The 16,682-nt window shown below is 41.1% G+C and overlaps 1 protein-coding gene across 1 annotated transcript in view; it reads left to right on the forward strand.

The window, feature by feature from the left end:
• ptprua (protein tyrosine phosphatase receptor type Ua) overlaps positions 1-16,682 on the forward strand; it is a 169,020-nt gene that overhangs the window by 67,032 nt on the left and 85,306 nt on the right. Inside the window, exons 4-6 of the mRNA XM_083926147.1 lie at positions 5,402-5,517; positions 11,003-11,174; positions 13,053-13,346. Coding sequence (XP_083782273.1) covers positions 5,402-5,517; positions 11,003-11,174; positions 13,053-13,346 — 582 coding nt within the window. The remainder of the gene's footprint in view (positions 1-5,401; positions 5,518-11,002; positions 11,175-13,052; positions 13,347-16,682) is intronic.

Below are 16,682 nucleotides of genomic sequence, written 5' to 3' on the forward strand. Positions count from 1 at the left end.
ATACCATAAATAAATGAATCATAGAGTATGCCTGGTGTGTACTACACATATACACACTGATCTACTCCTATATAGGAACAAATGCCAAGTACAGAAAAAAAGCATACATGTGCACGATCACGTATTCTTTGTACCAGATGGTGTAGCTGCAGGAGCACTCACCCATAACGACTCTTAAAAACACACACAGTCAGACAAAGATGTAAGTAAACATTAGTTAGCTGGCATAAATTTCCCCACAGGCAGCAAGAATAATGGTATACCCCCTTAGGAAAGATTCAAGGCAAAAGAAACTGCTATTCGGTTTGCAATTCCACTCATTTGACATTTGTTTTGTTTCCTCTGGTGACCGTGTCTATATTCTAAACACGTGTTTCAGTCAAGACCAATCTCTCCTGCATCAAGAACAAGAGGCAGCATTACTAATTTAGAGAAGCAATGTCTCAGGCCGTCAGAATGCATTTGAGACTCAAATTACCTTGCTTGTATTTATGTTTAGCTGTGTTAATTAAGGCTAGACAAGTCACACATCCATCTACACTGGGTTTTTAGATTTTAAATTACATTTTCTCAGCAACTACGTTATACAACTTTCTCATCCTAAAATTACTTCTTCTGTAATAGGAGCTCTGATTGCTTGGTTTTAAAAGATTACTTGAAAAGTTATGCTTATTTTTCCCCGACAATATACTCTGACCGGCACCACAGCAATTGTCTACAGGCTGTAAGCCTTGCTAGTTTTCACTCTTCACTGCATTACCTCTGGAGTTAGCTGGTATTTTATATATCCATCTGAAGATTTTTAATTTTTTTTTACCTCAAAGCCCTCTCACAATGCCTACTGGTTGACAGAGCATGAAAAGGACTGCAGAGAAGAGAAAATGAGCAATAGATACAATATGAGATGCAATGTCTATTGTCCCATCCTCAGTCATATGTTTCTGTTGGTTACTGTGGAAACCAAGGTGAAATGTGTATTGTGTGAATAGTGCGAGTCATTTGATTTTGTTCATCATGTTGGTGTCCAGTAGAAACAATTTGCCCAGAACCTATCCTATCACACACAGGAGTTTCAGTCTTTGTGGTTCATCTCTCATATGATGGAGGTTATTATCTTTTATTGTATTGTTGTATCATTTCAGTGTGATATACTGTAGAAGGGTGTAGTCCGTTGCATACATTCATTACATCATTGCTGCAGCGAAATTAGCCAGTAAATATCTTTAAGAATAGGTCAATGGGAGCTTTTACTATTGTCCGGCCAATGTCTAGTTCAGACATTTCCATGCCTGCAAAAAATACAACTAATGATCTAAGAAACAGAGAACGTTTTAAAATTTAAATTTAATTCTATTATATTTTACCACAAAATATAATTACTGCCAGCTATGCTCCAAGCGTGACAGCATTATACTCTTTGAAACTTTTGTCTTGTGAAAAGAGTGAGAGAAAGATTTTGGATACAGTTGCGTGGGCATTTTTGATGTTATACTATGTGCCAATTTTTTAATTAATGTTTGAGGGTTAGAAATGCTTATATAAATGCTAATATTGCAAAGGTAATTGTGAGATAAAGTGATGACCACAATGCTTTTTAGATAATGCAATGAATTTTGCAGCCAAGCAAGGCATTAGTGAAATTACTAAGCGCCACTTATGAATAGGTGCACTGTAATGAGAAAAGGGGCAGCACTTTTTCTACAGCAAATACCTGATGCTTTATAGCATTCTTAAAAGCGAGCCAAGACATTTTCACACATTGTCACAGTAAGAAAGCAGGCGTAAATAATAAAATGATAGAATGATTGCTGAACTTCATTTAAGTGCTTCACTTCTGGGCTCCTGGTATTTTGCATGCTTGTCACTCTGTCCTGGCTCATTCATCTTTGATGTTATTAGTACCAACAATTGTGATTCTTACTATGCAAAGTCAAGATACCTGATTTAAAACAAGGTATGTTAGTATGAGCTGCTTTCAGTTGAAATTTTTATATGACATTTTCAAGCACAACACTCGCTCACAGACATTTCTTAGGACTTTATGGGCAGGAAAAAAAATCCTTGCTCGGTATCACAGGTGTGCCTGCTTGCCAGAACACTGAAATGTTTTTTGTCTAAACTGCAGTAACACAAATCATGGTGTCAGACTGATGTATCAATGATAAACACACTGACTGTGTGTACATAGCATCTCCGTGCTGTGCTCCTTGCTTATTGATCAGAACAGAGCTGAAAATGACAACCTGACAATGGAAATGATCCCCTGCTACTTTGATACGGCAGATGTGCAACAGGGGATCTGAACCAGAAATCAGAATCTTATGAAACTGAATAGCAGACAATTAGACTCCGAGACAAGAGAAGGAACAAATGATATTTACTGTACTCTGCTGGCTTCTCTCCCAGTCAGACGGATTTCCAGCAGGAAAGACACAGGACAAGCCAATCACAGTCCCTTATCTCCTGTGGGGCGGGTTTAAGGTGATGACTGACAGAGGAGCATCAGTGTGCCTTCTGAACGCACAGTAACTGGCATTCTACTTTTCAGGCTCACATAACTCAGATCAAACTGTGAAACTAGGCAGCTCTGATCAAATATGAATCAGGATTCTGTTATGTATTCCCTATTTCTCGCCTCAAATGTTTTCAGAAACACATTTTAGATTACTGTTTAGCTGAAAATAAGCTCTGTGGCATACAAAAGTTTATGATACATACAAGTTTACTTACTTAATTACTTCGACATCACCACCACTTAGCATCATCTTGTAATTAGATTTTGCGTGATGGCACTGAAAGCTTCAGAATGTACGAGTGGTGTGTTTACAGACATTGGCCCTCATTTATCAATCTTGCGTGAAAACGGGCGCGGATCTGAGCGCAGAATTGGTCGTACTACAGGACACACGTGTGATTTATGAAACATTCGTATCTGACCAATCTCAGCATACGAATGAGCGGGCCTTGATAAATGCGGCGACTGAATTTGATCGTCATTAACATGTTACGGCCTTAAATATTCCTGTTTCGGAGGCCTCGCCCACTGAGGTCAAACACGGAGAGGAGAAACGCTGAGAAGAAAAGACACTTTTCCGACACAGAGATCGGCATCCTGACATCCGACATGGAGCAAAATAAAGATGTGCTTTTTGGCAGTCTTAAGAGTGGAATAAAAGGGGCCCGTAAAAACGCTGTATGGAAAAGAATAACAGAGGCTGTCAACCCGAAGCAGCGCTCCATTGTGACCCTGCTCTGTAGCGAGGTTATTAGGTATTCCGTTAGAGGATAACCTTTGTGACCTAGAAGAACCATACCAAGATGTTAATCATCTGATACCTTGTTTGATGTAATGCAATTTATCGAGGGTAGCCACTAACCGAGGAGATGACTTTGGCTCTGCAGTGCGCCTTCCTTTTCATCCATTCATCTTCAACCGCTTGTCCCTGTCGGGGTCGCGGGGGGCTGGAGCCGAGCTGTTTTGAAATATAAAAGAATCATGTGTGCCACCACGTTGAAAAGCGATAGCTTGGCATCACAAATCACCTGTACATTTATCGAGTGGTAGTTTTGGCGATTGATGAGTGCGTAATCATTAATGGATGGTGCCTTCAGACGCACATGAGTACAATCAATTGCTCCAACCACAATTTTTATTTTTTTTATTCTTTTTAAGAATCCGTTTTGATCTGTTCTTAATATGTGACTGCTTATGCTTAATGACAGCTGTTCATTATTTTCAGCCAGATTTTGCTGTGCTGCACCGCAAATACACAGGCTGAAATTTGCGTACACGATCTCAGACCAGACGTGATATTTGATCGTAGCTCCCGCTCACGTCCAAATTGATAAATGCCGAAGTTTGCCAGGAAATGGTCGTACGCACGTTTTTCTGCCGTACGTTCGTTTGATAAATGATGGCCATTTTGAATACTGTGGAACCAAAGAACATCTCTTAATCATGTATTAACCATAGAGCTTATTTCAGGCATATAACCAAAAACCAGATCAAAAACTAATTTCCAGGTAGTAGGACTACTTTCCGCAGCACTCTCCATGTAGTGGTGTGCGAACAAAAGGCTATAAGACTGATAAGAAGAAGTCTGTTCTGCTCACAAAACAAAACAGAAAATATTCAAAAACTGTAAAAGTTTTATGAGGAAGGAAATGCATTGAACCCGTTTGCTGGACCTTAAGGAGAATAAAACAATGTGTTTTAGTTAGAAAAACAAAATGTGAATTTAAACACGTCTAAAAAAAAACTCCACAGGAGTTGAAAATACGGTGCGCTATATTAAATGACGACACTGGATGTATCAGCACTGTAGGCTACCATATGGTGTTGCCTGCATTATAGTAAACAAATGTAATGCAGGATCTGTCATCTGATAAACACAATGCACATGCATATCAACAGCACATTCCTCATGCCTCTCTTTTGCTGTTTCATATTTGTTCACATTTAGAATAAGTAGTATTCTTCAGCAACAAGGATTCAATTGATAGGACTTCAAATCATGATGTTATTTAGACTCTAGAGTCAGAAGGATCCTAACAAAAGCCTAAATGATTACAGTATTTGATGCTGCAGAAAAGCAATGGCCGTGATATCGTAGGCAACTGCTTTTCTGTCAAACTGAATGGAAATGTGTGTGTGTGTTTGTGTGTGTGTGTGTGTGTGTGTGTGTGTGTGTGTGTGTGTGTGTGTGTGTGTGTGTGTGTGTGTGTGTGTGTGTGTGTGTGTGTGTGTGTGTGTGTGTGCGTGCGTGCGTGCGTGCGTGCGTGCGTGCGTTTGTGTGTGTGTGTGTGTGTGTGTGTGTGTGTGTGTGTGTGTGTGTGTGTGTGTGTGTGTGTGTGTGTGTGTGTGTGTGTGTGTGTGTGTGTGTGTGTGTGTGTGTGTGTGTGTGTGTGTGTGTGCGTGCGTGCGTGCGTGCGTGCGTGCGTGCGTGCGTGCGTGCGTGTGTGAGCTCCTGGGCGGGTGTAATCTTCAAAAAAATGTGTCTTGATAATTTATGATATGCAGCCTAATTATCTGTATTTTCTCAAAACAATCTTCTGCTAATGGCAATAGGATGCTTCAACTTGTCTCAAGAACAGCGTTTGTTGATATTTTAAAATTGATAATGTAAATTCACTTAAGGTTTAATGATTTATTAAGAAGAATATTGTGGCAGGGTTTTGGTATATTCTCTGTATGCTCATTATACATGACTGTGGTATATGTATGCATTTAAGTTTGTGAGCTTGTATCTATGCCTGTGTGTTGTTATTGTACAGGCTCTGAATAAATTACTATTCACTACTGTGTGTTTAATATATTTAGACAGTGATGCTTGGCTCCAGATGTGCCTCTTTCATCACTGTATGTGTGTGTGTGTGTGTCTTGTGTGTCCTCTCTCCACAGACAAGGTGCCTCATTTCTCTCGGCTGGGTGACGTAGAGGTGAATGCTGGGCAGAATGCCTCATTCCAGTGTGTCGCCACAGGCAAAGTCTCTGAGACTGAGCCCTTCCTCCTTGAGGTGAGAACAACAGATGTGTGTGGGTTTTTTTTTTTATGTATTATCTTTGCTTGAAAATTCAAGCCAACATCTCACCACCTGAATAATAGAATGGGACTGGAGATTGTAGGAACAAGACGCAGCACAAAAGGATAAAGAGGAAGACGTTTTTACATGTTTGGCATTTAGTTGACAGTTCTATCCAGAACAGCTTACAGTAGTTTAATTTGCATGCACGGCTGCTGGCCACCCTCCCATTAGAGTTTTATTCAAAGCTGCTGTTTACAGGAGCTTTTCATACTTCACTGAGTCCAAACCAGTTAAGAGAATATCCCAACAAGTTCCACCAGCCCAACCGTCTGAAAAACAGTTAGTTACTAGTAAATCTCCTATATTTTACTTAGCAGTGATGCATTTCAATCAGCAAAAAAGCTCCCTGTAGTAATTGCATTAGTCCATATTTTTCACTGCACTGCTTTTGGACAGCAGTGGATTGTGTGAGTACATGCTTTGATAATCTGTTTCAGGAAATAAGCTAGAGATCACCTCCAGGTCTCTGAGAATCCATTTAGTGTGTCCAGTGCCATGTGGCGTGGCTTTTTCTGAGGTTGAATTTGAACACCTCCGCCTCACAGTTGAAAGGGTGTTTACTGATAGTCCATTGTGCTGGGTGCTGCTCCTGGTGCTTTCGCTCTTTAAAGTGCACAAAATCATCCCATGGTCTTTTTGTCATTTACATTATATTTCATCTCATTTACATTACACATTTACATTACATATCACCAAAAAAGCTGTCAGGATGGCTTATTTGATGTATGTTAGTGTCAAAAAAGACCATGGGATAATTTTGCACCTGAATTACACACGGAAGAGTGAAGGTTAGTCACTAGATGCCCAAAGTCGCCTCATACTGGCATCATCTCAAAGGAGTGCCCCTGTGAGGAATATCCACAGACCTGACTATGAAAAGTTTTCATAAAGAATATTACTTCAATGTGAAATATTGTCCAATAAAAGGTCAGAAGTCTCAGTGGTAGATATTCCGATATTAACGGTCAAGGCAGATGGTCGCTCACCATAGAGTGTCTGTTCGGACATTCCTGCCTGTTAAAAAGTAAGGTTTACCAAAGTGTGCAAGATTGCTGCAATGCAACTTGCTGTTGCTCATGGGGGAATTGTTGGGTCTCAGAAATAAATCATGAGTGTGGTCAAACCCCACTCTATATGGAAAGTATCCTGAGATAACTTTTGTCATGATTTGACATTTGAATATAGATAAATAAATAAATAAAAATAGATGAAGATATAAAGCTCAAAAACTTGCACTTGACACTGCGCTTCATTGGGTCCTCAGAAACACACCAGCCAAGTGTAAAGTCAATTGGATGAGTGGCCGTCGAGAATATTGGGGAACAGACAGACAGAGACTCCTTCTATGTGAGTTAGATTGTGCAGTGGCATCTTTATAAGTAAGTTTAAATACATAAGATTACAAATCTATTTAAAAGAAAATGTAATATGATAGAGTGCGATTGTCTCTGAGTTGATGAGGACTGTCACAACGCATCACTAGACAAATAACTGCAGCACAGTACATTACTGAGGACTATAATGACAGGATCAGACTACACAATGATTTTGCCTTTAAAGCTGATCACTGTTTCAGATGAAGTTTCCCAGATGCTGTGTGGGTGATTTATCCGCTGGATAAAATGAGCAATTGTCACGCCCGATGCACATTTTGTCCCCATCACACCGCATCTGTCGGGTTGAGCCATTATCAAGTTGATATTTTAGTCTGAAAACAAAAGTTGGAAGAAAACCTTGGAAGTCTTGGAAAACATTTTCACGCTTTGCTGAGATGGAAAAGAGAGTGTTTGGATAAAAACAAAATGTGCAATAGAAATCAGACCAAGTAAATATATCGTGACACATGAAGACTTTAACCTTGACTGTAACATTCCTCAAATTAATACACGAAACAAACACCGATGTTCTACATGTTTTCCACTGTTTGATAGTTGACTGTAGGGATCGACCGATATGGATTTTTTTAGGGCCAATACCGATTTCTTTTTCATCTTTGAGGTGAGAAAAAGCCTCCTGAGCAGCATCCGTACATTTAATTTCTGCATTTTTCCTCAGCAGAGCACAAAGGGGCTCCATCAGAGCAGGGAATGGACTTTGTTTACCACCCTGTGAGGCCTAGGAAGGACTGTAGGGCTGTGGCATCACGAGGGGGAGGAGCCTCTGTTATAGCAGTAACATGATCTGGGTTGGGACGGATGCCTGAACCAGAGAAACGTGGCCCAAAAACGAAACTTCCTTTTTCCTGAACAGGCACTTCTCCACATCTAGTTTCAGTCCGCTGTTGTTCAGTCGGTGAAGTACAGCTTTGAGTCGTGTCTCAAGCAGCATAGGAGTATCAGCACACACAATAATATGGTCTATGTAACACTGTCCAAACCTGCCAGAATCTGTGACATCTTCTGGAATGCACTTGGTGCTGATGCCGGACCTTAGTGAACCGAAAAAGTCCATCATGAGTGATAAAACCAGTCTCGGCTCTCAGGGTGCAGAGGTACTCGACCCGGCTTGTTTAAAGTGCCAGCTTCTGACTATGGGCTGTGTGCATTTCTCTGTGGATTGAGCGTTTTAATACTTTCACAGTATTTATATAGAACCTCCACCTTCTTTATAATAATACAGACATGCAATTTCACTTTTTACGATATGGGATCTTTAAAATTTGCACTATATTTGGATTGAAACCTGTCTAGTTGCTTTTGCCCTGTCTGAAATAATAATTGAAGTGACATTTCTTATCTCGAACACAACTAATTGTAATCTAAAATAGCAAGCCTGTAAGATTGTGTGCGGAGGGTTTAGAAAAAAAGAAACATCAGTTGCATTATGGGTATAGGATACACTGTTAAAACTTAACCCATATATGGTACTACAAGTCAGGATAGCTCAGCTTCTGCTGGAAATAAATTTCCACTGCTCTTTTTAAAAATCTGTTCACCACAAGTCCCCTAACTTAACAACACACACACTAAATCTCTATGAACATCGAAAATGGAATTGTCTGATGATAAAGAGCTGGGGTCACCTCCTCTGACCTTGTGATAAACTGTATGGTAGTTGTTAAAATGTAATTCCGGCACAAAAACGTCCCATGGCCTTTTCGGCACCTACATACATCAAATAAGCCATCAAGAGAAATCTAGTTCACTAAGGTGAAGGCATTAAACCATATTTTTTAACCACTAATACTGCTGAAAATAACACCAAACCTCTGCAGTAGAATGAGAAGAGTCCTTACACAGAAAACAAAGCACCAATGGGCTCCTTCCTTTTGGATTGACTTTGGTAATCCACTTGAATGGACTTTACTATGAGTCTTTAAAACACTCTTTTGTTGGCTGTTGACGCCTCTACTGGATTTCTCTGTTAATAGTTTATATTTTTAAAAAACTGTCTCAATGGCTTATTCGATGTATGTAAGCGCCGAAAAAGACCATGGGATGATTTGGCGCCGGAATTACATTTTAAAGAAGGAAATGGAAGCCAGTATCTTAACTGTCAGCATAAAACCAGTAATAATTCTGTAATTTGATACTTTGAAAATAATGCAGTCAGTTTGTGAATCTTATAACAGTTTTGTTGTTGCAAGGAACTGAGTCATTTAAAGGTTGGGAGGATTATAAAGTTTGCGCCTCTGCTTTTGTAGCTTTTTGATTGGTGTGGCATTTAGTTTACCAAAGCCCCTAAAGTCATTTCTCTCATCGCACCAACTGAAAATAGTTTCAATTTTCCTAGTTTGAATATGAGCTAATATTAGTCTTCAAAAATCCATCCCTGAATGTCTCCACTCTTCTTCTGGCCTTGAAGCCTGCACATCTAAGTGCTTTTGAAATTATGGCAGGAGGGAGAAGGCGCTTTGCAAATGAGATCTCAGTATACTTGGTGATCCATCCCTTGTGTTTCCGCCTGATTTTATTTCACAGCCCCCTCCCACCCCCTCTCTTCTCTGAATTGAAGCCTTTGAAGATCATCGGCATGTGAAAGAGACATTTTATCAGTTTCGGAGTTTGCGACTTTGTTGACAGAGCTACACACACACACACACACACACACACACACACACACACACACACACACACACACACACACACACACACACACACAGGAGGAGGATGCAAACAACAGTACAAGGCTCGTCTTTTGTAATTATGAAAGTATGCTGCAGTGAACTCCACTTAGTAAGTCAACACTCGCTTCAGCTCCTCCCTACTTTTCTCATTAAGAGCAAAAAACTTTGTAACGGCAGAAAATAGAGATATATCGCAAACCATTACTGCCTCCTGTTCCTCCATTTGTTGTTCGGGGCCCGTTTGATCATCCAAAACTGAGTCTGCTAATTGCTGCTCTTTCTTTGATCTCTCCGGTGCTATGGAGGTCCTCTCTGGACCAGTCTAGTTGCTCTTCTCCACTCTGTGCTCCATTAAGGTAGCCCAAACAAATTGTTAGCATAATGTTTCTTAGTCAATTAGCATCACATTCCCCCCGCTGACCTAAACTGCTGATGGCTGTCTCAGATGCTATTTACATTTTTAACATTAACGTGATCTGAGTCCGAACCTGAATCAGTTATTGCACCAAGTCCTAATTACGATTATGATGCTGCTGGGGCTCGCTGACAGACAGGAATGGCAGCAGACTTGGCTAATGGAAGCTGATCTACTTTAATGTTGGTTAGTGTTCAGGTGAAATATCAAAAATGTGCATGCTGTCCTCTGAAGAGTCACTTCAAACTTTGAGTGTTGAAAACAAAAAAGGAGCAAACATATTTAAAAAAAAAAAAAAACCCTCATTGGGCTTGTCTTAAAGAAGAGACAGATTGTGTTGATACCAAAGATAAAATGAGTTAGAATATGTAGCTTTAGGCAGTAGTAGCCAGCCACTGTTCATCTTATTTAATATTTTCTTGCAGCACTACATTTCCCCCCCATATCCTCCTAAACCAATTCAAACATGCGGATGTCAAACCCACTTACTTGTTAAAAGCCAGAGCAGGCGACAGTTTGCATAACTGCTTATTCCATGAGAGAGCTGCTTATATTGTGGCTCGTACCTGGAGCAACTCATGAACTTGATAGTTGGCCTCAGAATTCCTGTTCCACTGGTTGAGCCAATTGCCAGTGTGCCTGCAGCGCTGACACATTAGCATGGCGAGAGATGAGGAGCTGTCAGCTTGAGTCCCTGTACCGGAAACAACAACCCATGAGGCCGCTGTCACCAGCCTCCCGAGCAAAAACACTATTACCGGTGACATTTATCACACATTTATTATCTTGCCCCTCCATATGTAGCTAATCCAGCCCTCCTTTGTCTTCCTGTCTGCTTCTCAGCTTGCCGCCCGGTTTTTAATCACTTGAGTAGACTTCAGGTGAACGTGTGGTTGGGTTGCTCACTTCTGTTTTCTCTCTGTGTGGTCTGCCAGCGGAGAAACACCATGGTGCTGGACACGCCCTATTTGTCTCGGTTGAGCCATAAGCGGCTGATGGCGACTTTCCAAGTGGAGGCACAGCGTGGGGAGCAGGACCTCTACCGCTGCATCACCCTCTCCCCCAGGGGCGCCGCCGTCTCCAACTTTGGAGAACTCATTGTCAGAGGTAGGCTGTTATTGGAAGAAGGGATGGACATTTTAAGTCATTTCCATATTAAAGGAACTTGTATAAAATTATTATAGAGTACTCGCTAAAAAACATCTACCATAAGAATAGGGTCCAAAATTAAATTTACTGATTGTTTTTCATTGTGAACCAACAATGAAAATGGTTAATTCATGTTACATTGATTCACGTTCATTCACACTATGTAATTTCATTCTAAAGAAATAGCTGCAAGTAATGCTAGCTAAAGTAACGTTTATTTGCTAACTAAAGATTAGATGAGTCAACTATTCATACAGCTGGCATACTGCAGCTAATGTTATGTGTGGTCAAAACCGTATTACTTAAAATAACTTTATCTTTAGTGTGTTGCGTGTCATTTTTAAGGTTATACCATTACCGTACTCATTAGCCTGGTGGCTGGAATTAGCCACTTGTCATAGTAGCATACATTGTAAGATATTGAGAGGGGAGTGTACCTATTCCCTGGGTCATATTGGACCTTTTTTCTTAAAAAAGGGTCTTCTGTTATTTTTTCCAGTGCCAAATTCCTCGGCATATAGGCTTATGTAGATCAAAATCCTACCCCCTAACCCTGACCCTCACCCTAACCCTAACCGTAACCCCTAACCCTAACATGTTATAAAATACTTAATGTCCCATGCCTGCCCCAGTTGAAGACAACGTGAGTAGTCATCAGTGTGCACACGCTTTTCAAACGAGGGACTCACCCTGCTTGTTATTGGTCTGGTTCTTCGCTTCTGTTAGGGTGTTGCTTGGTCCATTAAAAAGAGGTGCGCTTTAAAAGCCATGTGAGTTAAAAACTTGTTAGAAAGACATTAACCATGCCATCTTTCAGTGTGCATAAAAAAGGGGGATGCCATTAAGTTTAAAAAAGAGAGAGAAAAACTTGATGTTTCGCTTTTAGAGGCTACCTCTATATCTACCCTCTATCCAAATGCCCAAACCTCCAAAATTCCAAAGGTGAAAGTCATGAGACATATATGAGTTAACTTTAGAGGAATTGGAAGGTCTATTTTGGAACTTTGGACAGAGCCAGGCTAACTCTTCCCCCTTGCTGGCAGTCCAAATGTGAAGTTAGAATAACTACGTCCAGGCCCCATCTCACAAGTTGCAGTGACACAAAGACGTTTGTAAATATCAATCTTCTCATCTCACTCTCTAACTAACAGGCATTTAAAATGTCTCTCGTTTCATGTTCTAATGAATAATGTCATTAAATACTCTGCAGGCAGGTGTAGCCACTGTGTAATGTATCTGTCAACCCTCCCTCTGTCACACACATACCCACATTTCCTCACATGCTACGCTATGTGATGAATTAATTTGATGTTCGCCGGGTTGATAAGGGTCGTGTTATCCATCAAGGCTGGGTTTTTTATGTGCAGAGAGGACAGAATTAGTTATACAATTATTCATGCAAATAAGCTCTTATTCATTAGAGTGAAAATTAAGAATTTACAGCATTCAGTGGTCTCACTCCCTCTCTCTCTCTCCGTCTCTCTCTCCATCTCTCTCTCTGTCTCTCTCTCTTTCTCTCATAGTCCTGATGTGATTAGAAGAGTTTTATGACTCAATGCTCTAACAGAGCAGAAATAATGTTATTGAAGATGTAAAACAAAAAAGAGAAAATCAATGACAGAAATCCTTGACTTCCCCTTTGCTGGCATGACTCGGCTCTTTTTTGCAGAAAATGGCAGTTTGATTGTCTTTCATCTGTGTTTTCAAGGACGGATTTTCAGAACCATTTTTCGGTTGTTTCGATGTAATATGGCTAATTAAGTAACAGAAACTTTATGTTTCTAGGATTATACTGTATACACAGCATAATGACAAGACATACTTATACTATTGCAGTGCCTCCAACACCGATTGCTCCACCTCAGCTCCTGCGGGCTGGCCCCACCTATCTGATCATCCAGCTCAACACCAACTCCATCGTGGGGGACGGACCGGTCATTCGACGGGAAATCCAGTACCGAGCCAGCCAGTCCACCTGGACGGAGACTCACGGTGTGGGCTCGCTCACCTATAAGATTTGGCATCTGGAGCCAGACACAGAGTACCGCATCAGCGTCCTGCTCACCCGACCCGGGGAAGGGGGCACAGGAGCACCTGGACCTCCTCTGACCAGCAGGACTAAGTGTGCAGGTGAGTCCGATCAAGCATTGATTACACAGCAACGGGAACTGCTAATAGCCCATGCTGCTGCCAAACTATTAAGACCTGTAAGACAAATGTGGAGCCCACATCACTCACTTGCTGTGTCCCTAATCGCACTTCAACCCTCAAACTGGGTGGAAGTGTGTTCATGCCGGAAGTCGTAAAATTAAGTTTACTGCATTTATCTGGTCGCACACTCAAAAACGGCTAAGCCACCGAGTGTGGATCGATGAACAATCAACGCCCTCAATCGCCGCCATTTTGTCTTCATAGAGGAAGAGGCGGGACTTAATTCAAACTGGAAACATGGCGAGACAACTAGATTAATTTATAAATGTAAAAAGAGGATCACAATAATTTTTGGCAGTGTGCTGAGACAGAAGAATTGTTGGAAAAGCGTGTGGAAAAATAAACAGAAGAAGAAATACGATTGTCATTTCCGGTAAGTGCAGGGCAGCAGTGCGTGATTTCAGACAGCACTTACTGAGAAGTGAGTGCACTGATCGTGTAAGTACATAGGGCACACAGTGCACGGATGTCAGTACACTCACTGCAGTGCGCAATCTGAGACACTATCTCAACATTTGCATCACCCAAAGCCTATTAGTAACTGTAGTGCCAAACCTTGATCATGTTTGTCGGGGCTAGAAATACGAAAAAGAAAATCAATAGCAGTGACAAAACCCATTAAAATTATCTTTCTGAATTTTGCACCATGAAAATGTTTTTGCTATCTATGGGGAACATTGTTTGAATGGATTGCCATTAAATTAGTTTATAACATTTAAGTCCCTCAGGATAAATTCCATCTAATCGTGAAAAACTTTAATTGTTCTATATTATTCTGTACAACAAGGTACGCAATGTCTCTCCGTTCTTCAAATGTGGCACAAGTGTAAGCCTGGACTCAAGGATTAACTTATTAGATCTTGAAGGTCAAAGGTTAAGATCACTCTGACCTCACAAGACACATTTTTGGCCATAAGTCAGAATCCCTACGCTAATCATTACAACATTTCATAATGTCTAAAAGGATGAAATTTTTTTTTTTATTCAAAAGGTCAAAAGTATACTTCACTGTGACATCAGAATGATTCTTTCCATTTCCATTTCCAGAGGAGACATTTGGTTTGATGCTTCTTGAATCTTGAAACTTCTGCTGATTGTTTAGGTCTTTTGTGCAGCCAGGTTGAAGATGTGTGTGTACACCTCATACCTTTTATTAAATTCCTTCAAAGTCTTCACAACATATATTATGTCAGTCTGGACAGTTTGGATGTAAACTAGTACTTGACTGGTTGGCGAAGGCTAACAACCACAAGGCAGTAATTCTAGTTTTTCCTAAAAACTGCAGGATGCACAGTACCATTGATATGCAAAGGTGATGCAATTTCTGAGTGGCACAGCTTTTTCTGAATACAGCATTATAGGCCGTACTTAGCTGAGGCCCTGTTTAGACAAAGATAATCTAGAAAGGAAACGCTTGTGGCGTTGCATTCTCACTTTTTATTCCGCGTTTAGACGAGTGTCTTGTGGGGGGAAATCTGCGTGCATACTGTGACGCAAAAGCGTGTGAAATTCGATGTAGCATGCACGTGAGTTGGCTAGGTGGTGCTGTGAAGCACTGCCTAATGACTGACTAATCATTAATGGAAAGTACTTTTTTTATAAACAGAGGAGGTTTCTTCTCCCTAAATAGAGAGTGTAATTATAAATGGTACTTGAGGAGTTGCCATGACAGCACAGTCTTCAGTATACAGTAACAAAAACCGAGGACTTACAACATCGGTACAAAAATCGGAAGAACATGTGGTTAGTCCTGCAGTTCATAGATACAGAAAACACTGTTTTCAAAGTTCTTTCCTGCTCTGATGTTCTGAGTTTTACCCGATTTCTGCGGTACAGCTTGGAGCCGTATCAGACTGTTTTAACGCATCACTTAACAACTTGTTGTTTGCCTGAAGCCATTCAGAACAAAGGTGTGTTTGTTGTCATCGCAGCACGGAAGGTGTCTGATCCTTTTTATTTATCCCTGGCATTCCCCTAATGAAAACACGCGTATGTGGAGAGGTATACTTTGATCTACAGTCATTAACACACAAGGCAAGGATCTTGTGAATTGTGTGGAAAAACAGATAATTATGATGATTTATATTTGAAAAACAACACCCTTGTTTTATTAATAATTGCTGAACCCAGCTGCAGAAGAAAGTCAAGCTCAAGATCATGTCTTGTATCACGCGAGCAGACAATGGGTTCCTCTCGCCGCCTCTCATCTGTGTTTAAGCCGCAGTGGCGCTCATCCAAGTGCAAAAGACGCCCTGCTGTTCTGTCAAGTAGACAGCGTGACGCCCCTGTCACCTGCCACACTCTTTGATCCACTCCTGTCAGCATCTTCCTCTTGCCCACCTCCAGTCAACTCCCATTGCTCAGATGTGAAGCTTTATCCCCGGGGCGAAGGCAGCAGGCAGCAGAGACCCCGCGTGACACAAAACTCTTGATGAATTTGTCTTCCTATGTGTCACAGAGAGCCATTTCTTTTAGCACAGTGACTCCTCATTCTGGACAGTCTTTGAGTGTGACATTTCATACTTACTGGTGCAGAGGATTGCAATCCCATGGGCCATTTTTGAGGGGAGCCAGCCACAGAGAGGCAAAGTTCAGATGCTAAATGAGTGATGCGGGTTGGGCTTTTTTCCCCTGTGTTCATGCTACTTGAGAGGGTGTTAGAACGTGGTGTGATGCACAAGAATGACCAACTGTCCAGAAGAAAGGTTCTTTCAAAGTTGGCTCATATTGGCTGACCAGCCTCCCTAAAGACTAGCCTCCTGAGACCATCCTGATCTCTGAGCTCCATTGTATTTCACTCGCAGATCAGTCTGGTAACGTGTGGCAAAGAAAATTTGGAGAAATTTGCCAAGCGACCGAAACAATCAGCGTTGGTTTTGAGGCGGATTTAAGTGTGACGAAATGAAAAGCGACTGTTCAGTGTAAACTACATGGCAGCTTCCACGGATGAGATGAGTGCAGTTATGGAGCAAGCAGCTCACTAACGCTTTTTCTCTGTGATGCTTCTGTTGAATATGGACCAGGCACCTGAAATTGTGCCTTTTATCCATAAATTCACGTTACACAAATGGGAAATATCCTTTACAGACATGTTGTTTACTTTCTAAATGTTTTGCCCTGATGCTGTGAGTACATCATCCGCTTCAGTGATCTCATTGGTTTATTTGGCATGTATGTTGGTGATGGTTTAGCAATGAGCAACCTGTATTTTCGCCCCTTCCCAAAAAAATGTCAAACGAAAGTTCCCAGATGGAT

Source organism: Echiichthys vipera (genome assembly GCF_963691815.1).
Source record: "Echiichthys vipera genome assembly, chromosome: 13".
NCBI lineage: Eukaryota > Metazoa > Chordata > Actinopteri > Perciformes > Trachinidae > Echiichthys > Echiichthys vipera.